The 24,278-nt window shown below is 44.6% G+C and overlaps 1 protein-coding gene and 1 long non-coding RNA gene across 3 annotated transcripts in view; one reads left to right on the top strand and one right to left on the bottom strand.

Annotated features, from left to right (window-relative positions):
• Positions 1–23,928, top strand: part of LOC149470017 (uncharacterized) — a 61,044-nt gene extending 37,116 nt beyond the window's left edge. The window contains exons 1-2 of one of the 2 annotated variants that reach the window (XR_016311455.1): positions 18,675–18,838; positions 23,730–23,928. This is a non-coding gene — a long non-coding RNA (uncharacterized LOC149470017). Of the gene's footprint in view, positions 1–18,674; positions 18,839–23,729 lie in introns of those variants that run through there. The other variant, XR_016311454.1, reaches the window with a different exon arrangement.
• The window catches only part of HSD11B1 (hydroxysteroid 11-beta dehydrogenase 1), a 48,015-nt gene that overhangs the window by 19,360 nt on the left and 4,377 nt on the right, over positions 1–24,278 (bottom strand). The window contains exon 2 of the mRNA XM_089668348.1: positions 440–570. Coding sequence (XP_089524474.1) covers positions 440–570 — 131 coding nt within the window. The remainder of the gene's footprint in view (positions 1–439; positions 571–24,278) is intronic.

Here is a 24,278-nt window from a genome sequence, read left to right as displayed (position 1 = left end):
TGGCACGGTGCTCTCTGCAATCATGGCACAGGCAATGCCGCCTCATTAGTGCCCATCAGTGCTGCCTATCAGTGCCCACCAGGGCAGCCTCATCAGCACATATCAGTGAAGGAGAAAAATTACCTGTTTGCAACATTTTATAATAGAACTAAGAAAAACGTGACCAACATTTTTGGTCTTTTTTCATTTGTTTATCAAAAGATACCACCAAAAAAGTTCTATTTGTGTGAAAAAAAAAAGATGAAAAAATGTATATGGGTACAGTGTTGCATGACCACGCAATTGTCATTTAAAGTGCGACAGCATTGAAAGATGAAAATAGGCCTGGGCAGGAAGGGGGTAAAAGTGCTATGTCTGACCTCCAGTCATAAGATCACTTTTTATTCACTGCCCTGTCAATGTAACGCCAGAAAATAGTAGAGCTGCACAAAGATCTTACCTTTTTGAGCTTCTCTTCAGTGCGAGCAGTTATTAATATGTGGGATCCCATCCTAGCCAGGTGATAAGCCATCTGCTCCCCAATGCCAGAGCTTGCTCCAGTAATGATTACTCTCTTGTCCTTTAACATAGCTAAGTAAAATAACAGATTAAATATTTCAAATACATTTCTCTTTAGGATAACATCCTAATATACACCTTTACAAGCTTTTACATTTAAAATACATATTACGCCAATGCCACAAAAAAGCTTGGTGAGAAAAATCAAGGTGTTGTTGGGCATATCATAACCAAGTTTTTTGTGTGGCATTGGCGCAGTAACGGCTTCTTTCAAGCAACTCAACCATGCAGGTAATTTTTGTTCAAATATTGTCATATTGTGTGCCTTAAAAAAACAAAAAAACACAGTCTTTTCAAGAGCAGCCTGTATTTCTCCTGAGGTTACTCGTGGGTTTTTCTTTGTATCCCAAACAATTCTTCTGGCAGCTGTGGCTGGAATCTTTCTTGGTCTACCTGAACATGACTTGGTATCAAGAGATCCTCAAACCTTCCACTTCTTAATAAGTGAGTGAACAGTACTGACTGGCATATTCAAGGCTATGGGTATCTTTTTATATTCTCTTCCATCATTATAAAGTTCCATGACCTTGTTGCGCAGGTCTTTTGATATTTCTTCTCTGCTCCCCATGGCTCAGTATCTAGCCTTCTCAGTGCATCCATGTGAGATCTAACAAACTCATTGACTATTTATATGCTGACACTAATTGCAATTTAAAAAGCCACAGATGTGGAAAATTAACCTTTAATTGTCATTTTAACCTGAGTGTGTCACCTTGTGTGTCTGTAGCAAGGCCAAACATTCCAGGGTATGTAAACTTCTGATCATGACCATTTGGGTGATTTCTGTTTATCATTATGATTTAAAAAGGAGCCAAACAACTATGTGATAATAAATGGCTTCATATGATCATCATCCTTGAATAGTGAAAGGAAGTTCACCTTTGCCCTTCCTGTCAACTCACCTCTGCACCCCCATCCACATTTCACTTCCGCACCTCCATCTAAAGCTCACCCCAAGCCACAGCTCTCAACTCATTTTGCACAACCTGCCAGCCCCTCCCCCTCCACAACTCTTACTTGCACAACCTGCCCTCTGCAGTTCTCACCTCTGAATAAATCGCTCCCCTTTCCCAGTTCCCCTCTCTGCACAAATCCCCCCCAGGTCTCCTTTCAGCACAACCCCCCCCACTTTCCCAGTTCTCCTATCTGCAAAAATCCCCCCCTCTTCCCAGTTCTCCACAAATCCCCCATCCCAGTACTCCTATCTCTATAAATTCACCCCCCTTGCCAGTTCTTCACAAATCCCCCCCTTACAAGTTCTCCTTTCTGCACAACCCCTCCCTCTCTTCCCAGTTCTCCAAAAATCCCTTCCCCATCCCAGTTCTCCTCTCTACACAAATCCCCCCTCTTCCCAGTTCTCCACAAATCACCCCGTCCCCAGTTCTTTCTGCACACACACTCCTTCCCAGTTCTCCACAAATCCCCCTCCCTTCACAGTTTTCCTCTGCACAAATCCCCCTCCCACTTTCCCAGTCCTTCTATCTGCACAAATCCCTCCTTTTTCCAGTTCTCCACAAATCACCCCCTTACAAGTTCTCCTTTCTGCACAATCCCTCCCTCTCTTCCCAGTTCTCCACAAACCCCTTCCCCCGTCCCAGTTCTCCTCTCTACACAAATCCCCCCCCCTCCCAGTTCTCCTCTCTGCAAAAATTCCCCCCTCTCAGTTCTTCTTTCTGCACAAATCTCCCCCCTTCCCAGTTTCTCCTCTCTGCACAAATCCCCCTTCCCAGTTCTCTCTGCACAAATCCCCCCCTTTTCAGCTCTCCTCTCTGCACAAATCCCCCTTCCCAGTTCTCTCTGCACAAATCCCCCCTCCCCTAATCAGCTCTGCTCTCTGCACAAATCTCCCCTTCCCAGTTCTCCTCTCTGCACAAATCCCCCCCTTCCCAGTTCTCTTTGCACAAATCCTCCTCTTTTCAGTTCTCCTCTCTGCACAAATCCCCTCCTTCCCAGTTCCCCTATCTACGCAAATCCCCCATATTCCCAGTTCTCCTCAAATCACTCCCTTCCCAGTTCTCCTTTCTGCACACACCCTCCTTCCTAGTTCTCCACAAATCACCCTCTTTCCAGTTCTCCTTTCTGCATAAATCCCCCCCTTTCTAGTTCTCCTTTCTGCACAAATCCCCCCTTCCCAGTTCTCTCTACACAAATCCGCCCCCCCTTCCCAGTTCTCTTTGCACAAATCCCCCCTTCTTCCCAGTTCTCTCTGCACAAATACCCCTTTCAAGTTCTCCTCTCCGCACAAATCCCCCCTTCCCAGTTTTCTCTGCACAAATTTCCCATTCTTTCTAGTTCTCCTCTCTGCACAAATCCCCCCTTCCCAGTTCTCTCTGCAAAAATCCCCCCCTTCCCAGTCCTCCTCTCTGCACAAATCCCCCCCCCCCCTTCCCAGTTCTCTTTGCACAAATCCCCCCTTCCTCCCAGTTCTATTTACACAAATCCCCCTTTCAAGTTCTCCTCTCCGCACAAATCCCCCCTTCCCAGTTTTTTCTACACAAATTTCCCATTCTTTTTAGTTCTCCTCTGTGAACAAATCCCCCTCTTCCCATTTCTCCACAAATCACCTCATTCCCAGTTCTCCTTTCTGCACACACACCCCTTCCCAGTTCTCCACAAATCCCCCTTCCCAGTTCTCCTTTCTGCACACACACCCCTTCCCAGTTCTCCACAAATCCCCCCTTCTCAGTTCTCTCTGCACAAATCCCCCCCCTTCCCAGTTCTCCTCTCTACACATTACCCCCCCCACACACTTTCCCAGTTCTCCTATCTACGCAAATCCCCCCTATTCCCAGTTCTCCACAAATCACTCCCTTCCCAGTTCTCCTTTCTGCACACACCCTCCTTCCTAGTTCTCCACAAATCACCCTCTTCCCAGTTCTCCTTTCTGCACAAATCCCCCCCTTTCCAGTTCTCCTTTCTGCACAAATCCCCCTTCCCAGTTCTCTCTACACAAATCCCCCCCCTTTGCAATTCTTCTCTTCGCACAAATCCCCCCCTCTTCCAAGTGTTCTCTTCACAAATCCCCCCCCCTTCCCAGTTCTCTTTGCACAAATCCCCCCTTCTTCCTAATTCTCTCTGCACAAATCCCCCTTTCAAGTTCTCCTCTACGCACAAATCCCCCCCCCCTTCCCAGTTTTCTCTGCACAAATTTCCCATTCTTTCTAGTTCTCCTCTCTGCACAACTCCCCCCTTGCCAGTTCTCATTTCTGCACAAATCCCCTCCTTCCCAATTCCCCTCTCTGCTTAAATGTACCCCCCTCCCCAACTCTCCTCTCTGTACAAATGTCCTTCTCTTACTTTCCCAGGTCTCCTCATTGCTAAAATCTCCCCAAAGCTCTCTCCCCTCCCCCTTTTTATTCACAGCTCCCTCAGCTCACCGACACCACTCAATATGGTTTGTGCAGGCTTTTGTGTTGTTTAATCTCATTGCAGTACTGTCTGGTGATCGGGGAACTGTAGAACAGAGCTGAGGAGAAGTTTCAGAGCTGTTTCAACTCTGTGCTACAGTGTTTGAGAAGCGGAGGCAGGCAGGGACAGAAGCTGCCTCCACACAGGCAGTTTCAGGGCTGAACCCAAGGCACTCACCAGGGCTTGAGGGCAGGAGCCCCAGGGTGCCCAGTGCTAGTACAGAGGAAGTGATCTGTACAGAAAACTTCCTTTACCCCTCTCTGTGCAAACTGACTGGGGTACTTGATAGGAGAGGGCTACTGCAGGTGTCGGAACAGAGTTTCAGAAGGTTCCGACAGAAAAAAGCTCTGGTTACACTACACTAAACTTCTCATACAAACCTTTTTATTATCACATTGTTGTTAAAAAATCAGTATAAAGGAAACAGTAATGAAAAATTGCTTTGGGGTTTATCCAGTTGTTTTTTGCTGATTAATTCTTCATGGGCCTCATGGCAGAAGGTGTGTCCTTTGCCAAAAAAACTTGGTGCTGAAGAGTGTCCCTCTGTCATCTCAGAAAGGTAGGAGGTATGCATACTGACACACTAGCAGTTAGACTTTTACTAACCTGTTGCCATTTTGTATCACAACTACTAAGGCAACAGAAATAAACAAGTCTTTAATTTAAATTTTTTTGGGGGAATTTAGTGTTCTCATTTACTAGTCATTTTTCTATTTTCTGCCAAAGGTAGTCTCCTTACAAATAGTCATCACAATTAACCTGTATCAGCAAATATAATGTTATTGATCTATAATGGTGCACTATGGTAGGGAAATACATTCCATACAGGTATGGCTTCATTGCCATCTGGTGCTTATATTTACTTCTTGCATGCATCATTTTGTCATGATATTAAATTCTTGGTTTAGTCTATATTTACACCTTTGTGTTGCAGGAACATGTGCAAAATCATGTGCTTTCCTGCAACACACAAAAAGTGCAACCCTTTAGTAGAACTAAGGGAAATGCGTCCTCACGCGCTGCCACCCAACCTAATGTGTTCCTACAAACCAATCAAATGGGCGGTGGTGCCATTAATTCCTTAAAGTGTCATTAAACCCACATCATTAAAAACCATTAGTAAATGCTGTATTACATGCTATTCATACTCACTCAGTCACTATGGGATTTTTTTTCTGTATTTGGCAAAAAACCTTGCTAATCCTGCTGTTCTCTCTCTCCCCCTTCTGTCCATGTCCCCAATGCAATTAGGGATTTTGCGGAGCAGTATTGTTAGCTACTGCACAGGCTCAGTTTTCAGTGTATTCCTCTCCCGACCATTTTCTCCAGGTCACATCTGAGCAGCCCATGTAACTATAGAGTCACTGTTATGATCCGCCAGGTGGTGCCTCAGGCTGCCAACTGACAGACCTACCAGAGACCACCGGGCTGTGCTTTCACCAGGGCCCCTGATGGTGGGGATGGACTTGAAACAGTCCCGGGCCAGGTCATGACCTCTGAGCAGGCCCAACAGTGGCTGAGGAGGCCTCCGGGGACGTATGCAGGTACCGGGAGAGCCAGATGTGAAGCGGATGGCGGCCCCAGCAGGGTGGTAACGGATCGTGGTCCCGTGGGGGTAAGCAGGGTACAGAATCGGCGGGCACAGAGTAGTCGGGTCACACGCAGGATCAGCAGGGTAAGTCAGTCCGTAGAATGGTCAGGGCAATCCGGGTCAATCACAGGAGCAGGCAGAGTAGTCAGGGCAATCCGGGTCAATCACAAGAGCAGGCAGAGTAGTCAGGGCAATCCGGGTCAATCACAGGGGCAGGCAGCGTAGTCAGGGTCAATCAGGGTCACTAGATGGGTGCAGGAACTCAGAATCACAGATAGACCTTGTGGCAATCTGTGACAGTGCACGGCATCTTTAAATAGTGCGCCCTGCACTGTCATTGGCCGGCTAGGACGCGCCGCCGGCTGTCATTGGACGCCTGAAGCGCGCCCGCGGCTCCTACTGCGCATGCACGGCGTCCTGTCAGCCACGGCTCGCCGGGACCTAGTGCCTGTGTCCCGGCGTGATCTGCCGCCAGTGCGCATGCGCGGGGGAAGGCGCCGCGATCCCGGTTTCCGGAGCCGCGATCCCTGACAGTCATACATGTGGATATATACACAGTGGGAAATTATAGCACACTCCCTCCCTCCTCCTCCATGCCCACTAACCAGCTAAATACAATTGGGGTGGAGTGGGATATTACATCTTGATTGATGGAGGCTATATTTTCCTGTTCAAAGACACACACTGGAGGGGTGTGTCACAGCCTATGACAGACAGAAATCCGCCCACGTCATGTTATTGCCAAAAAGTATTAAAGATTTGATTTCAAATAAATATTTGTATGACAATTTAAAAGAGTATATTGATATTCATTATTTATTTTTATTCTGGATCCTAAAGACTATTTTTTCTTTTTATTTATTTTGAACATGTGACCAGCAGCAGAGCACTAGAAGCTACTCCTGCCATTGTTTCCCTACAGACAGGCTGGAAAAGAGCTAGGTCATGTGACAGCTGTATAATGATAAGGGAAAAAAAAGGTACTTAGATGTCTTTTTTTTATTAAAATAATTACAGTACCATCATCCACCAAGAGAAGGGATAATGTAAATTAAACAGTCTGTGTTTAGTATTACTCTAAAGTTACCCCTACTCATCTTGCTAGCAAAGTACCATGCATTAAAATGTTAAAAATGTAAATGTTACGTATGATAAGCCTGAGCCTGGGACATGGATTCTTCCATCACATCAGAAGTCACCCCATTACAATGGAGTCCCTTTCACATCAGAGGTCCTCCCATCATATCAGAGTCATCCCTTCATGTTAGAGGTCCTCCATCCCATCAGAGGAGGTTTGGTGGGAAAGAGCTTACGTTTACAAGCTAACAGTGCAATTTGCATACTAGAGTGCATGAGGATTTGGTGCACCCACAACAATCTGTTGTATAAATAAACAGAAGATGCATACACACAACTGAAGGTGCTTCTACAGGGTCCCAAAGACCGTTTCAGATCTTAGAAGTCAGTATAGGTACATTTTCATCAATATTGAGTAGTTTTCATTGAAAATAAGAAAATGTGCACAAAAGTGCATAAATACTAAAGGTACTCCGGTGGTTCAAATTTTAAATATACACTAACATTTACACTTAAAGGAGAAATATAACCTAAGCTTTTTTGGTCGAGATCCACCCAGAAGCCTAGATCAGCACCTTGCTCAGCCTCTTCCTCAGCCGATTTCTGGTCATTTCACCTAAATTCGAGGTGTAGCTGGCCATGTCAGCACCACGTGGCTTGACAAAAAGTCTGTTTATCTACTGACTTTTGTCAAAGGACCTAGGTCAAAAGACCTAGGCGGAAAATTGTCGGTCAGACAGTGACTGTATCCAATCAGATGCAGTTTCTGTTTGGGTATTCTGACAGCCGCAAATACCAGCTGTCAGAATACAATAGCCAGGAGGGAATTTGTTGCAAACATGCTGTTTAGTGTGGATGAAGATATATAAAACATGTATGTCTAACTTTACACAGCCAATTAAGTAATTGAATTGATAAATTTGGGTTTTCAAAAGATGTTTCCCACATTTCAATAGAATGTATACCTGAATTTAACAAATCTGATAATTATTATTTAATGTTTTTGATATGAAATATTTCAGAAGCAGACAGGATGTCTTACACAGCAGTAATTCATGTTAATCAGTAACCAATAGATTGAATTTTAACACTGAATGTTTCTGTCATGGTCAGTACAAGTTGGTCAAGGGTTTTCCTACCATGTGAATATTTCAGTTAATTCAGTGATTACATGGAAGGAGAATTATAATAAATTAAAAAGGAGGATGAGGTGTGCTACTACACCTACTACTAAGTGAAGAAGAGTTGGGAACAGATAGAAGAACTATGACCCAGTAAAAGGGCTAATTTACACTGAAACAGAGTGTGCTGGCATGCTGCAACACACACATTTCCACACATTGAGACACATTGCATCAAGCAGCTTATTCACAATGAATGGTCTGTCAACACACCTCAATGCACTATACAAAAGACCTGCACCATTGTTTTAAATGCAGCACAGCATATATAGCTGTACTTTGTGACACACTTTTAACACAGATGTGTTGCAGTGCACTGCAGCTGTATGTCTGGTTGCAATTCACTTTGTACTGAATTGCACTGTAGCTCACCAAGAACTGAGTTGTTTCTTTTGTGGAAGATCCTTCTGTTGACATGAATACCTGGAGAATGAAAGGTGGGTTGGTGGAGATGAATCCCAAAATGGAGTGTAGCACTACCCCATTAGGGATTGCTGATGAATTTTGGGTCCCCCTATAGTCCTGCACAGCCAGTCAGTTGGCATTTTCCACACTGATTTCATCCACAGACAGAAATCAGGCCTTGAGCATTAGTTTTGTTGTCTTATTGAGGGGATTACACTTGGATGGGGTAAAGAGGTGTATAGGATGCCCAAGGGAACTGAAATCTGTGGACAACTTTCTGAACTATTCACAGCTTCTCTTCTCTGACACAATCTCTGTTGGAGCGCTAGCCAACAGCTCCAGTTGTACTATCCCAGACTCTAGATGAACTCCTCTTCACCCAACAATCTGAAGGTTTTCTTTCTGAGCAGGAAATCTGGCTCTTGTTCTGCTAAATAAGGTGTACAGTCACTAGCAGTTGGCAAATCTGGTTTCCCACCAGAGTGCTCCTTCCCCTATCCACCCAGGGGGTGCAGGTGTATGCACTTAAATCCTCTCCTGTACCACTTCCGGAATGGCTGCTCCTACCAGGCCTATCAGCTGGGCTGCTCTTTTCCTGGACAGGTAAGCATTCACCCTTTAGTTCCACTTTATGGCATGGCATGGCCATTGATAATGAAGAATAAGCTAACAAGTGTTTGTTGGAGTGCTGATTTCTCTCACTTACAGTATGGCCAATGACTAGAGACCTGCTGGAGACCACATCTCATTAGTGGCATGGATAATGGAGACTGAGCTGTGAATGCAAATATTATTCATTGTATGGATATCTCACTGGTAACACAGATGAGGTATGTGCAGGAATGCAGGTCTCAATAGAGACATGGTTACTGGGGAGTAAAATTTGTATAGCCACTCTGTAAGGTTTTACGACCAGGCCATTTTTTGCGGCACTGTGCTACTTGACAATTGTGCAGTCATGCAATGCTGTACCCAAACAAAATTTATATCATGTTTTCACACAAATAGAGCTTTCTTTTGGTGGTGTTTGATCACCTCTGGGTTTTTTATTTTTTATTACATAAATGAAAAAAGCCTGACATTTTTGAAAAAAACACACAATATTTTTTATTTTCTGCTATAAAACATATCCTATAAAAAAAATCTAATCTCTCAATGTGTTTTGGCCAAATATATTCTGCTACATATCTTTGGTAAAAAAATCCCAATAGGTGTATATTGATTGGTTTATATGAAAGGTATAGCGTCAACAAACTATGAATATATACATCATTTTTATTTATAGATTGATTTATTGGTTCTTCTACTGGTATCACAGTTGTTCAGTGGCTACTCACTTGCATTTCAGGTGAGTTGTGTGCACTGGAGTGCAGATCCCACTGGTGGCATGAATACTGGGGTATGCTCTGTGTGTACAGGAAACTTCAGATTTTACTGGCAACATTGATACCAGAAAGTAGGTTGTGTGTGCTGAAGTGCAGATTGTTGTTGTGGCATGGGTACTATAGAGAAAGTTGTGAATGCTGCAGTGCAGATCTCACTATTGATATGGATTCTGAAAAATGAGCTATGCTTGTTGTAGTGCAGATCACACTGTATGCTTGTGTAATGCCCTCCAGGTTAGCCAGATGGGGTGTTTTTTTTCTTTTTAGTCAGAGGCTGAGTAGCAGCCTAGGGATGAGTCTGGAGAGTGAGGTTAACTCAGGACAGGCTGCGGGGCTCTAACAGGTCAGGGCTTCTGGAGACCTCCTACCTCTCCAGAAACTAAAGAGCTTTACAGGGGAGGGGTGGAGGAGGGGAGGAGGCCCAGATCTGCATGTTTGAGGGAGAGAAGAGAGAAAAAGGGGGGAGAGAAGGAAAACCCCTGAGGGGGGGGGGGAGGGGGTAAAAAGAAAAGAGGAAGGGGGGGAGAAGAAAGAAGGATAAAGGCAAAAGGCAAATCATAAGCATAAATAATAACCAAGCAAATAAACATCACAAACTGGACCTACCCGCAGGAGAATAAACCAATGGTTAAACCATTAGGCCTTGAGCCTCCACCCACCTAACCCATATTTTGTCAAATTTAGCTGGACAATTACGGCTCATAAAAGTAAGTTTGTGTAGCGGAAGCACCCTGTTGATTGCCGAATACTAGCCCGTGACTGTCGACGGAGCCGACTGTTTCCATTTCAACAAAATTTCCCTCCAGACATAGTAAAAAGCATAGAAGACAAACAGGCGATTATGCTTAGATGTCTCCTCGAGGTCCAAAAGACTGAGCAACACAATAATTGGATCCAATTATGGGACCAGACAGTGTACTAACAGCGTTAATGGTAGCTAGCACCCCTACCCAGAAGGGGAGAAGTTTGGAACAGTCCCAAAACATATGAAGAAACGTGCCCACCTCCATATCACAGCGAGGACAAGTGGCCGATCTATCCGGATATATCACTGCCAAGTGGAGTATAATATACTCTGTGGATAAATTTAAGCTGTATGAAGCAGTCCTTGGCTGAGATCATGGTAGGGAGGCACTGTAGAAGACAATCCTCCCAATCACTGTCTGAGGTCCGTATGCCACTTATCAAAAAGCACCTACATCCTAGGGGTAGAGAGGGGTATCAACAAGGAATGTAGAGTGGATAATGGCTTAGGCAAATCCTCTATTAACAACAAGCATTCTAATGGATCCGTCTGAACGGTCAGTGGAGAAGGAAATTGACCGGCCACTGCATGACGCAATTGTAAAAACCGAATGAACATTCTATTAGGCAAGCCATGGTTACACTTGAGTTTGTCAAAAGGGAGCAGGACGCCACTAGGCATAATATGATGCAACGTTGTAATGCCATATCGAGCCCACACCACTGGATTCGTATCGTATACAGATGGGGAAGGGCTGGGTTGCCCCAGAGTGGCGTGTGACGGGAGTACGAGTGATGAATCTAAACTTTGGAGGCCTTGGGACTCTAATGGAAATAAATTATGTATGTGTGCAAGAAACCTAAAGTATATGTATACCCTAAAAAATGAACTTATGTTATATGGTCTCCTTTTATTTTACTTTATTAAATCTGTGTGATGTAGCTTTAGCAGTGAAGAGTCCTTCATCAACCAGCAAGATACGTACACAAGCAGGTCACCCTTGCGGATGATGTGGGCTCACCTGAGGCATGGGGTCTTCACCAGAGCTCCTGATGGTGGAGATGAGTTTATGGCATGCTCGTGCCAGTTTATGGTCGTCAGGATTGCTCTACTAAGAGATGAGCAAGCTGGGGTCCAGTAGCAGATGTAGCAGGTAGAGATCAAGCAGAAGCGTAGTCAGCAAACAAACCAAAGGTCGATAACCAGTGGTTGCAGGTTGGGATCAAGCCAAAGCATAGTCGAAGAACAAGCCAAAAGTTGGTACCAAATGGTAGCAGGTGGGGATCAACCAGAAGCGTCGTTGAGGAACAAAACAAAAGGTAAGGTCAATAACAAATGATTGCAGATTGGAATCAAGCAGAAGCTTAATTGAAGAACAAGTCAAAGGGCGATAACAAATGGTTGCAGATTGGAATCAAGCAGAAGAGGCAGAAGCTTAATTGAAGAACAAGCAAAAGAATAATAAAAAATAGTTGCAGATTGGGACCAAGGTGAATCTTAGTCGAGGAACAAGCCAAAGGTCAGTTACAGGTGGTAGTGAAGATATGGACAGCAGCAGGAGTGAAAGGAGTGAGAAATTGGCTGAAAAGAGCATAATAATTTGGCAAACAGGAAATGTGGAAACATGGCTTAAATCAGGATGTTCATAGGAGGAGCACAAAAATCAAGGTTCACAGAAACAAGGTGCAAGGCAAGATTGTCCAAGGGATCAGAAGGGAGCTAATCAGCATCAAAGGTGGCATAGTGAGAAGTGCTACTGCCAGACACCTCAGGAGTTACAGGTTCAGATCCGAACCCTGAAAATTTGTTTGATAAGCTCAAACAGTAAAGCTGGCCATAGATGGAAAGAACTTAAAAAATTCTCTGAACATTTAAATGAAATAAAGATTTTGTTTGCTTTTAACATTTGATTTTGGATTTTGGATGAATGAAAACCACATGCACTGTAAGAAATTTGTTTGAGAAAAATTGTCCCTCCTACTTTTTAAAATTTTCTCATTGCGATCAAAAACAAATGTCAATTTGACTCACTAATGATTACAAAAATTAATGGAGTGTCTTAGAACATTCTTTGTTTAAGACTTTTCATTCAAAATTCTACCCATCTATGGCCAGCTTATCTCTTGATCACAGGGCTTTTTTTTCTCAGAGAATAGGTGCAGGAACTCTCCCCTTCCAAGTCACCCCTTGTGTCTGCCCCCCCCACCCACCTACGAGCACCATCCTTTGGTTCCACCACCTACCAGTACCACCCCTTTTAGTGAAAACAGAACCAAGTATCATTTTGTTAAGTCATTTGTATAGAATTTGCTAAAGATAACATAAAAAGCAGTAAAATAGAATCTCCTGCTGCCAGAAACAAAAGCACTCCCAGGAACATAACCACCCCCCAGCAGCAATAGACCCACTCCAGTAACAATAGATCCCCCATCAAGAGATTCACCCCCAACAACAATAGATCCCCTGACAGCCAGCATCTATAGACCCTCCTGCACACCCCAGCATCCCTTGCCATTACATACATTCAATGCTGGAGGTGTCGTAACTGTGTTCCCCCGCGTTCCCACTGAAAAGCCCTGGTTGATTTTACCAGAAACCATGTAAGCTGATAATAGCCAGAAAAGGCCAACAGCACAGGCGGTTATCAGTTATATTGCATTTAGATATCTTTGAGGAATACAGAACCATGCCCATCTATCATATGGCATATAGGATAAGGGTGAAGTTCTATGGTTTTATCTTGTTTCTGTTGTCCTGATAAACAATGATGATTATCCTTGACATGCTAAGACTAGAATTGCAGTACTGACTGAATGACAAGGTGAAAATAATAAAAAAAATAATAAAGGTCTCTGCTTTATTAATCCAGGGCCAGTTCACTACGTTTGCTAAGTCTACATGTTAAAGTGCTTCTAAAGACTGAAGGATTTTTACCTTCATGCATTCTATGCCTTCAGTATGCAGCTTTCCCTCCCCAGGCTCTCTCAGCTCTCTCCATCCTCATTGGCTCAGGCTCAGCAATGGAGACCACTGGCTCCTGCTGCTATCAATCAAAACCAGTGAGCAGGCGGCAGGGCTGAGCCATGTTCTGAGTGTCTTGCTCTGGGAGCAGTTGGAGGGACGGGGGGGGGGGGAGCCAGGAGCATTTTTTGGGAGACCTGAGTAGAGGAGGATTTGGGCTGCTCTGTGCAAAACCTTTGCACAGAGCAGGTAAGTATGACATATTTGTTATTTTAATTTAAAAAAATTAACTATAGAATGTATATATACAGTATAAACAGCATTACATTGTTTCTATATTTTCCACAAACTAGCTTAAACATTTTCAAAAATCTTGATTGGGCACAATGGAAATTTCAAAGCAGAAGTACACCTCTCACTACTCACCTCCTCAGTTCCCCCTATTTCCCTATCCAAGCCCACGGGCTCTTGGATGCATGTCTGTGTGAGAAATACCTGTTGCCTGGCTGTACAGAGAGAAGTTTAGGAGTACCCACAACACAGTGGACCTTATGAGGGTAGGGGTACACTAAGAATGTACACTGAGCTGTGATTCTAAAGCATCTTGTGAGGAAGAAGATAGGAAACCTTCACATACCATCTCTTCTGCAATAAAAATTCTTTCTAGTTGTAAGCTTTTCATTGGAGGGCAAAGTTCGTATTGCAAGCATTATAGAACAAATAGGTGTTGAATACCATGTGCAAAGCCCTGGCTTTAATTTCTAATTTAGCAAAGTTGAACGGATGAAAGTATACTCCTTTTTTAATTGAGAACATTCTGACCCTGTCAATAGCACATAATATCATAACGATAGGGCAAAAAAAATAATAGAAGTTTAACATTCTAGTCATGCCCTAAATCAGAGTCGGCAACCAGTAGATCACAGCCAGATGACTCAAAGATCGCGGTCTGGGCTTACAGAGCCACCATCCACAGTGCAATGCAGAGGGACTACTTGTAAACAGCTGTAGTAGGGAGCAAGAGCTACATAAACCAATGATTCTGTAGAGCTGGCTCCTGTCCCATACAGAGTGATACCAACTGCACTCCACCTCTTATCCTGGCTAGCTATCTCCAGAGTAGTGCCAGAAGTAAGGAAGAAGGGATCTTCAGTTCAGTGTAAAGCAATACACTGGGCATAATAGTACAGGGCTGCTTTCACACTGATGCGCTGCGGTTTACCCACGCCACGGGTACCTGCAGCTTATATGCGGGTCTGCTGTCCTTAGCCATAGACTTCTATTATATCCTGAATGCAGGAGTTTTGGTGCGCTTTCAGAAAGTGCACCACACGTGCAGGATAGAATAGAAGTCTATGGCAAAGCTCAGCTATCCCAGGAAAGTCGCAGATGCACTGCACTGCACCTGTGGTGCAGGTTAGCTGCAGCACATCACTGTGAAAACAGCCTTAGAGGGAGCTCAGAACAGTAAGGGTTTATTTACATTTGCAGTGTGGGGGGTGGTAAAAATTCCATACTAAACCCCTTGCTGCCCAGCCTACGGTCAAATGATGGTCAGGCGAACATCTCGTCCCTCCGGGAGGGTGTCATATGATGTCCTTCCTGGATCGCGCTTTGCACGTGCCAGCAGAGCCGCGCTGTGGCGAGATTTGTCACCAGCTGTGTACCTTGGACATGACCGATGACAGATTGTGTACCGGCCCCATTGCCAGTAGCATGTGACTTGCTGTGACCAATCACAGCAGGTCACATGACAGTTGTATACAATGGATGGCATCCTTTCATGCCATCCATTGTATACAAGTGTGTCTAGCTGTGAATGGTCACAGTGATCACATGCACAGTCTGGGCCAATTGCAGGCCGTCTGTGTCATGTGATTAGCCGTGGCCAATCACAGCAAATCACAACAAAAAAACCTGAATGAAACAATTTGATTCAGTTAAATGCTTGCTTATAGCAAAGCAATTATTTGCTATAAGCAATCAAATTGTGTAAAAAAAAAAAATATATATATATACTGACCACTACCCAAAAGTAGTACACTGTTACTATGGTAACATTATACTACTTTGGTCATAGTGTAATATGAAAAATAATCTTAAAAAAAGAGAAAATAATTTAAGAAAAATTAAAAAAATTTAAAACAAATTATCTAGTTTTTTTTTGTACTGTCACCAGTCAGTTTTCCCTGATCACCGCCACACCAGTTATATGCTTACACTGTACTGCACTGGTGACAGTATGTAAAAAAAATTGTGAACATCATTTTATTAATTTCTTCATTTTCCGAAAAATTATGACAAAAAAATTACAACTTCAAAAAACTTGCCATGCTTTTTATGAAATACGTCGTACTGTCTACTTTTCAAAAAGGGGTAATTTGGGGGATATCTGTACTGTTCTGAAATGTTTGGGCCTCAAAAAATTAGATTGGCTGTCAGTAATTCAGGATTGGTCAATTTTCAGATATATAGTTTGTGAACTCTATAACTTTTCTACAGACTAAATAATAAATACTGATTTGGGTTATTTTCACCAAAGAAATGTAGCAGAGTACCGTATTTTTCGCTCCATAAGACACACTTTTTTCTCCCCACAAAAGGGAGGAAAATGTCAGTGCGTCTTATGGAGCGAATATGGAGCAGCCAGTACGGTATTTCTGCCACCGTGTTAGAATATCGGGCCAGCCGCTAAGCTCTTCTGTGCAGCAGGACCTTACCTGTTCCTCGGTCCAGCGTTGAACAGTCTTCCCGCGCCGGCATCTTCCCGCCCGGCATCTGTGACAGCTGGGTGCCCACTGCGCATGTGCGAGAAGAGCTGGGCTTTGTGCATGGTCTGGCATCTTCTGGGACACATGACAGGTCCCAGAAGACACCGGGCCATTCACAAAGCGCAGCGCTTCTCGCGCATGCGCAGTGGGCACCCGGCTGTCACAGCCGGGTGTCCACAATAAAGGGAGGACAACTCCGCGGAAGTGGGAGCGGGTACCTGTCAAATTCAGGTACCCGCTCCTCCTCCCTCCCCAAAGGTCCGCAGTCTCTGGTAATCCCCTGTACTGTGTCCGCAGTCTCTGGTCATCCCCTGTACTGTGTCCACAGTCTCTGGTCATCCCCTGTACTGTGTCCACAGTCTCTGGTCATCCCCTGTACTGTGTCCACAGTCTCTGGTCATCCCCTGTACTGTGTCCGCAGTCTCTGGTCATCCCCTGTACTGTGTCCGCAGTCTCTGGTCATCCCCTGTACTGTGTCCGCAGTCTCTGGTCATCCCCTGTACTGTGTCCGCAGTCTCTGGTCATCCCCTGTACTGTGTCCGCAGTCTCTGGTCATCCCCTGTACTGTGTCCGCAGTCTCTGGTCATCCCCTGTACTGTGTCCGCAGTCTCTGGTCATCCCCTGTACTGTGTCCGCAGTCTCTGGTCATCCCCTGTACTGTGTCCGCAGTCTCTGGTCATCCCCTGTACTGTGTCCGCAGTCTCTGGTCATCCCCTGTACTGTGTCCGCAGTCTCCGGTCATCTCCTGTACTTTGTCCGCAGTCTCCGGTCATCTCCTGTACTGTGTCCGCAGTCTCCGGTCATTCCCTGTACTGTGTCCGCAGTCTCTGGTCATCTCCTGTACTGTGTCCGCAGTCTCTGGTCATCTCCTGTACTGTGTCCGCAGTCTCTGGTCATCTCCTGTACTATGTCCGCAGTCTCTGGTCATCTCCTGTACTGTGTCTGCAGTCCATTGGTTCAGAATATTTTTTTTACTTGTTTTTCTCCTCTAAAACCTAGGTGCGTCTTATGGTCAGGTGCATCTTATGGAGCGAAAAATACAGTATATCTTGGCCTAAATTTATGAAGAACAAATATTTATTTGCAAACTTTTATAACAGAAACAAAGAAACGTGTTTATTTTTAATTTTTGGTCTTTTTTTGTTTAGCAAAAAAAAAAAAACCCCCAGCGGTGATTAAATACCACCAAAAAAAAGCTCTAGTTGTGTGAACAAAATGATAACATTTTACTTTGGGTACAGTTTTGCATGACCGCGCAATTGTCCTTCAAATTGTGAGAGTGCTGAAACCTGAAAATTGTCCTGGGCAGGAAGATGGTAAAAGTGCCTGGTATTGAAGTGGTTAAGATGTGTTTTTACCACTCCCTCCCCAACCTTTAGCTGCAGTGGCCAGGGGTGTACACATGTCAAAGCTGCAGCAGGAGTTATACGCTCATGGTTGGAGGGTGTGGCACTTGCAAAGCATGATCCATTCAAGTATTAGGCAGCTCTGCAAGTGCCCTGCAACCTTGTGCAGTAAAGGAAACAAGTTAAAGCAGGGAGCATTGTGTTGCTTTCTCACCATCTGCCTTAACCCCTTGGACGCTACAGAAGCATGCAGTTGCCGGCCGCTTGCAGACTGGCCCTGATTACTTAAATGGGTCCTGAATGGCAGGTGTTAGCACCCATCAAAAGCAACAGGAGGTTTAATTCCTGCTGTGGCATGGGTACACCTTTGGCTGCTGTCTCAGTAGCTAAAGGTGATAGGGATTGGGTTGGTAAAACAGTGATTAAACCACATGGTTTTACCACCCCCAACATTATGTGTGAACGAGCCCTAAGGGTGCTGCTTCTGAATGCAACTAAAGGCTCATTTACAAATGCAGTAGGCACTGCTGCTCCCCTGAAAAGTGATCCAAGTCTGTTGGACAGGTGCTGAGGAAGCAATGTGTTGCCTCCTCACCACCTGATTTAAATCCATGATTGCCGTGCAATGCACACAATTGCGACACAGTAGAATGGCAATTAAAGGTTAAATCAGGTGTGAGGAGGTGACACTGTGCCCGGTGATCTTTGACTTCGCCCATGTTGTTCAGGTAGATCTCCACCTCTTTAAGGTTGCCTGCCCCTGCACTAAATTATTCTATCCCATGTCAGAAAAGCAGTTTCTCATATACTCTTTTTAATATGAAATTTCAGCCTGCCTTGTCAATGCTGCTCAGCACATGTTCAAAGCGGAACTTCACCCAAAATGGGAAGTTCCGCGTTATGTCCTCCTTCCTCCTCCACTTTTGGCATATATAGTTTTTTGGGAAGAGGAGTGGGTTATAGATCAGCTTTTGTTAGACAGCTGTACTCACGGACTGGAATTCGTCTGGTTCTTGCTGAACCAGTTGATTTTCAGCCCCTGTGTACGGGACCTGAAGACATGCCCGGAGCTTTGAAAGAAGAGAATAAGCGTAGGGCATACATGACAGGGTGGAAGGAAAACGTGGCAGGATAGGGTTAATGTATCTGTTGATATATGAAATTAGAGAACACTTACTGGATTTTAGGAGTGGACAGGGTGATGGGAGGAGCTGAAGAGAGAGTAGTTGGTGGGGAGGAGTGAAGCTGGAAATGGTCACTGGAACGTCTGTCTAGATGTGTCATGCGTTTCTACACACAGAGAATACTACAATGAGTGGACTGGACCAGCTCTTAGCCCAGCTTCAAGCTGCGGCTGCAGTACATGGCCCGGATTGGGTTCAGAGGCAAGTTGCAGCCTCTCTGCAGGAGGTAAGGCAAGGTTCACCACAGCCAGGGCCTGCAACCACGTGGGCTCAGAGGTCTCGTCCTCCGGAGTTCCTCAGACATTTCTCCCCCCGGGCTCAGCGCCACATTGGGAGTTCTAGTAGGGACCCTCCAGGTCCACCTGCCAAGCATCTGCCAGCTTCCACGGGTGGTATCCCCATCACAGGCAGAGCCCAGAAGCAGGGGACTCTCACTTCTGCATCTTCAGTCCCCTCCTCGGTCATCAGGATCCCTGAGCAGGTGGCTGGATCCACTGGCGATGTTCTGGTCGGTGGGTCGACCCAGCGGGAAGAGGACATTGGCGGGTGCCGGCCTGTCTCCTGGTGTGGCCCTTCTGTTGCAGGACGTGGGAGGCGGCATGGTGGTGCAGGCTTATCTGCACCTGTGTTGCAGCGGTCGGGGGACTGCATTTGCGCGCCTCAACAGGGGCCTAGGGCTGCCCACGTGGATGCCGGAGCGGAGAGTGGGTTGCGAGGTGATGACTTAAAGCCGGGCGCCGGAGCTGTGATGTGGTCAGAGACTGAGCGCTTAGGGTGTTCATCATGCTGGGCGGAAGGGAGCATCTGCGTTGCCCAGAGCTAGTGGAAGGTCTGCAGCGAGCAGAGTGCCAGTACTCTTTCCCATAGTCTTGACAGTGGAAATATGGGGGGAGGCTTTTCGAAACAATAGAGTGCGCTTCCACTGTGACAACATGGGGGTGGTATTGGCAATTAATAACATATCGGCGTCTTCCCCTCCTGTGGTTAGGTTATTGCATTACTTGGTCTTGAGTTGTTTGTGAATTATTATTATTCTTATTATTATATTATACAGTATTTATATAGCGCCAGAAAGGTTTGCTCAGCGCTGTACATTATAGTGGGGGACAGAACTTGAGACAATACAGTAACAAAACAATACACGAGGGGTTCGAGGGCCCTGCTCTTTCGAGCTTACAATCTAGGAGTTAATACTTAGAATTATACTTAGAATTAATACTTTTCTTTATGCTGTACACATCCCAGGAATTTCCAAGTGGCAGATGTTTTGTCTCATTTTCAGTGGGACGTGCTTTGCGTGTTGGCACCGGAGTGGAGGACATGTCTTCCTTAGTTTTGTATTTTGTACTGTAAATTTTTACAGGGTGTCTCTGCATCGGCAGTTGATTGTAAGCTGGCAGAACTTGTCTTCTTATTTATGTTGCTGGGCTCTACTGATTTCAGCAAGTCTTTTGTGGTGCGTCAGGCCCTGCGGGGTTACCGTAAGGGACGTCGTACTTGCGATTCTAGATGGCCTATTTCCTTCTCAGTTCTGGGATCGGGGCTGGACCGTTTGGATCCAGTCTCTCTCTTTATGAAGTGATTCTGTTCAGGGCTGCCTTTTGGTGGCTTTTTTTGGTGCTTTCCACATTAGCGAGCTGGTGAGCCTGTCCTGTCGGGTTTCAGGGGGCCTGCAGGTGGGGGATGTTTTCTGTTCAGCCTCTGCCTTGGGGATTTGGATACATAGATCTAAGACTGACCAGGGTGGCAAGGGAGAAAAGGTTGAATTGTTACGGGGGAATGGTCCGTGGTTTTGTCCTTTCCTCACAGTGGAGCAGTTCTTGCGGGTGCGGCTCGAAATGGGGGGACCTTTTTCCTACACTCGGATGGTTAATTGTTGTCTAAGTTTCATACAGACAGAAAGAAACACAACTGTGTTGCTGTTTTCACAACACAACTGTGTTGCTGTTTGTAGCTGTTTTCCGTAGATGTTTGTCGGCAGCAGGTTTGAATAGTGGGGATTATTCTTCCCATTCCTTCCGAATAGGGGCAGCCACTGAGGCTTCAAGGTGGGGTCTGGCTAAGGGAGTGGTTAAGAGAATTGGCAGGTGAAAGTCCAAGTGGTATAGAATATAAGTCAGACCTCACCTTGAGGTGGGCATGTTGTGTTTCTTTCTGTCTGTGTGTCTTCTGGGTTTTTTTTTAATGTAGTTGGTTGCAGATTTTACGGTCTGGTTAGGCACAGATATCCCCTTTTTTCTTTACAGATCCTCCGCAATGTCTCATCTGGATACTCGGACATTCCTATGTATTCTGGGGGCTAAGAGGGCGGATATCAGGCCCAATGGCAGGCAGCTGAGCGTCCCCATAGACCAGGGCAAGGTTAGATGGATTAAGGTAGTGGGTACGCTTTGGCAGCGGGTGGTGCCCGAGGTGCATCAATTTGTCCATCTGGATAGTCCTCCGGACATTCTGGTCTTACATGCAGGGGGCAATGATTTGGGTTTAAGTTCCATGAGAGAGCTCATTAGGGATGTGAAATTTGATTTCCTGCGACTTCGGTTGTCCTTTCCGGAGATGATCATTGTGTGGTCAGACATTGTGGTCCACACTTCCTGGCATGGAGCCAGGTCTGTGGAGCAATTAAATAAGGCCCATATAAAGGTGAATAAGGAGGCGGACAGATTCGTAACTAGGAATGGTGGCCTTGTGGTTTGGCATGTGGAATTGGAGAAGGATTCAGGGCTGTACCTTAAAGGGGATGGAGTACATCTTAACGCTGTAGGCACAGATTTGTGTTTCTTATGATTGCAAGATGGTATCCAGTGGGCCTTTCGGGTTTGGCGGTGGGCACAAGTGTAAGGTGTCACACTTGTGCCGCGGTGGCGGTTGGGGTCCTTGACGGGGGTCTAAAACTTGGTATATTGGTAAAATGCTGGAATCCATCTCAGGAGTCCTCCAGTTGGTCTGGTTCAGTTTAGAATGTGGTCAGTTAGGATCGACCCCAAGGCAATGTTTGGCGGCTGAGGATAGAACCTAGCTTAATGGTGTGAGCAGGTGTTGTCAAGGATCAGCAACTGTTCTTGGAGCTGGATTGTTTATAACTGTGAATGTTTTTCATGTTATTTATGGTTTTGGTTTAATAGAAGGCCGATTCGGCAATTTACTCCATTTTGGGTGTTGGTGTCTTTATTTAAGGAAATAGGGTGTGGTCATGGGGGACAGATTTCTAGTGGGCAGAGTCAACAGGTGTATCTGAACTACCCTAGTCAAGACATGCCCAGAGCTTTGAAAGATGAGGTTAAGCATAGGGAATACATGACAGGGTGGAAGGAAAACGTGGCAGGATAGGCTTAAATGTAGCTGTTGATATATGAAATTAGAGAACACTTAGTGGATTGGAGGAGAGAACGGGATGATGGGAGGAGCTGAAGAGAGAGTGGTTGGTGGTGCAGAGTGAAGGGTGTCACTTGTAAGCTGGAAATCATCAGTGGAACGTCCCTCCCTCCTTCCTTGGTAATTGGGTTTGCATGGTTTGGAGGAGGTGGGGTGCGGTTGAGGTCCTTGACGGGGGTCCAAAATTTAGCACATTGGTAAAACGGTGGGACCTATCTTAGGTTTGGAGTCCTGTGGTACCACGGACTCCAAAATGGTGTGAGCAGGTGTCGTCAAGGATCCACAACTGTTCTTGGAGCTGGATTGTTTATAACTGTGAATGTTTTTCTTGTTATTTATGGTTTTGGTTTAATAAAAGGCTGATTCAGCCATTTACTCCATTTTGGGTGTTGGTGTCTTTATTTAAGGAAATAGGGGGTGGTAATGGGGGGCAGTTTTCTAGTGTGCAGAGTCAACGGGTGTATCTGAACTACCCTAGTCAAGTGTTACTAAACCCTGGACCCTGCATTCACTATATCTGGTCTCCCACAGTACACATAATATGGAAATGCAATCATTTTAGTAAATATAAACCGCTAAATACCTTTTCTAATCAGCAGTTAGAGCAGTCTTGTGATTTCTATCAGTGTCCAGCTAAGCACTGGTTAATCTTTTAGGAGGAGTTTTTATTCTGCTTTAGGAAGATGCAGGACCCCTGACCCTCTGTCTGGACAGTGTTGATCACATGCACTCTCCCAAGAAAAAAAACCCTCAAAGCAAGTCAACACGATTGACTATTTTCTGTTATGTATGGTGTGCTTTAGAGTTCTGCATATAGTACCACAGGTACTGGGATATGAATGCACATCCATTATCTGTAACCAATCCAACATTTTTTTTGACTGGTGGATTAGCTGCTAGGGCTAGCAGTAATTGCCCGGTCATACTGAATTGAAATCGCACCTGAAATCGCATCTAATGAATGTCAGTGTCTTAACATGTGCGATTTGCTGCAGCGCGATTTCTAAAGTAGTTCTTGCATTACTTAGTTTTGTTGTGATTTCACATACATAAAATATAATGGAAATGGCAAATCTTCACAAGTAGCAATAAAGTCTTCAGAAATTGCACTGAAATTGCACACAAATCATGCAATTTTAAATCACAGCGGTGTGACCAGTGACTAAAAGTTATTGTGAACTGCAGTGTGAGCACCCACAGCTTCTTGGGATTACTAACCGGTGACCAATGAGTAAAAGAAGGATGGCCCGCTCTTCATCCCTCTATGGTGGGTGAAAGCACTCTTTCACCACCAGATTGATATCTGCATACAGGTGAAAGGTTCCTTTGCTGATACCTAGGGAAGCTTTATTCCAAACTCCGCAACCACAGCTCACAATTTACAAAGAAAGGAACTTCGGCCTAGAGATATAACCCACTTACATTTAGCTAATGATTAACAATCTCGCAAACCCGCTTGACTGGATTTTTGTGATTTGTACGACAGGCACAGTTTTCAGGCACCACTGTCATGATTTTTGAAGTTTCTAGATAAATTACACCCCTGAACATATTTTTTTATAGGGGTAAGATACAAACTTTTAAGTAATACTTATGCATTCACAATGCTAGGTTTACATAAACGCAAACATCTAGATTCTTTTGCATTTGATCATAGATTTTTGCGCTGAGCATATATGATATAATTATGGTATATTGTTATGGAAAATAAAATTATGTTAATGTTTTACTCTCTTTTTTAGAGATCATTCTACTATTATGCTCAACCCATTATATGCTATAATCTCCTTTTCGGGCCTGAAGAAGTGGAAAAAAAAACAACAAAACGTGTTGACCTATTTCAAGGACATATATGTATTTTGCTCTTTTTTTTTAATTCTCTTATCTATTAATATGTGTGGACTATTTTTTTTATAAATTTAATAAAATCTGATTGTTTTATATATTGGTCCCTTTATGATTTGTGGTAAACAGTAGTATAACTTAATCAGCTCCCAACTGTCCCTGATTTCAAAGGAACTGTCCCTCATTTGAAACAAAGTCCTTCTGTCCCTCTTTCCTCCTCAATTGTCCCTCGGTTTGGTCTGATGTATATACAGTACCTGTATAGAAAATACATTATTTATCTGTCAAAAAGTGTTTTATATGGCTAAATCTTTCATCCAATTTCTAAACTGCATTTGTACAATTCAAAAGCCAATATAATGGAATAGTAGTAGAAAAAAAAAAGCACTTGTTGGTCTAAATCAGTTGTTTGTTGGAAATGATTTCTCTGTGTAAGGGGGCGTGGC

Source organism: Staurois parvus, unplaced genomic scaffold (assembly GCF_062004578.1).
Source record: "Staurois parvus isolate SC_StPar_1 unplaced genomic scaffold, SC_StPar_1.0 ptg000056l, whole genome shotgun sequence".
NCBI lineage: Eukaryota > Metazoa > Chordata > Amphibia > Anura > Ranidae > Staurois > Staurois parvus.
The sequence above is the reverse complement of the archived record's forward strand: the minus strand, read 5'-3'. Positions and strand labels throughout refer to the sequence as shown.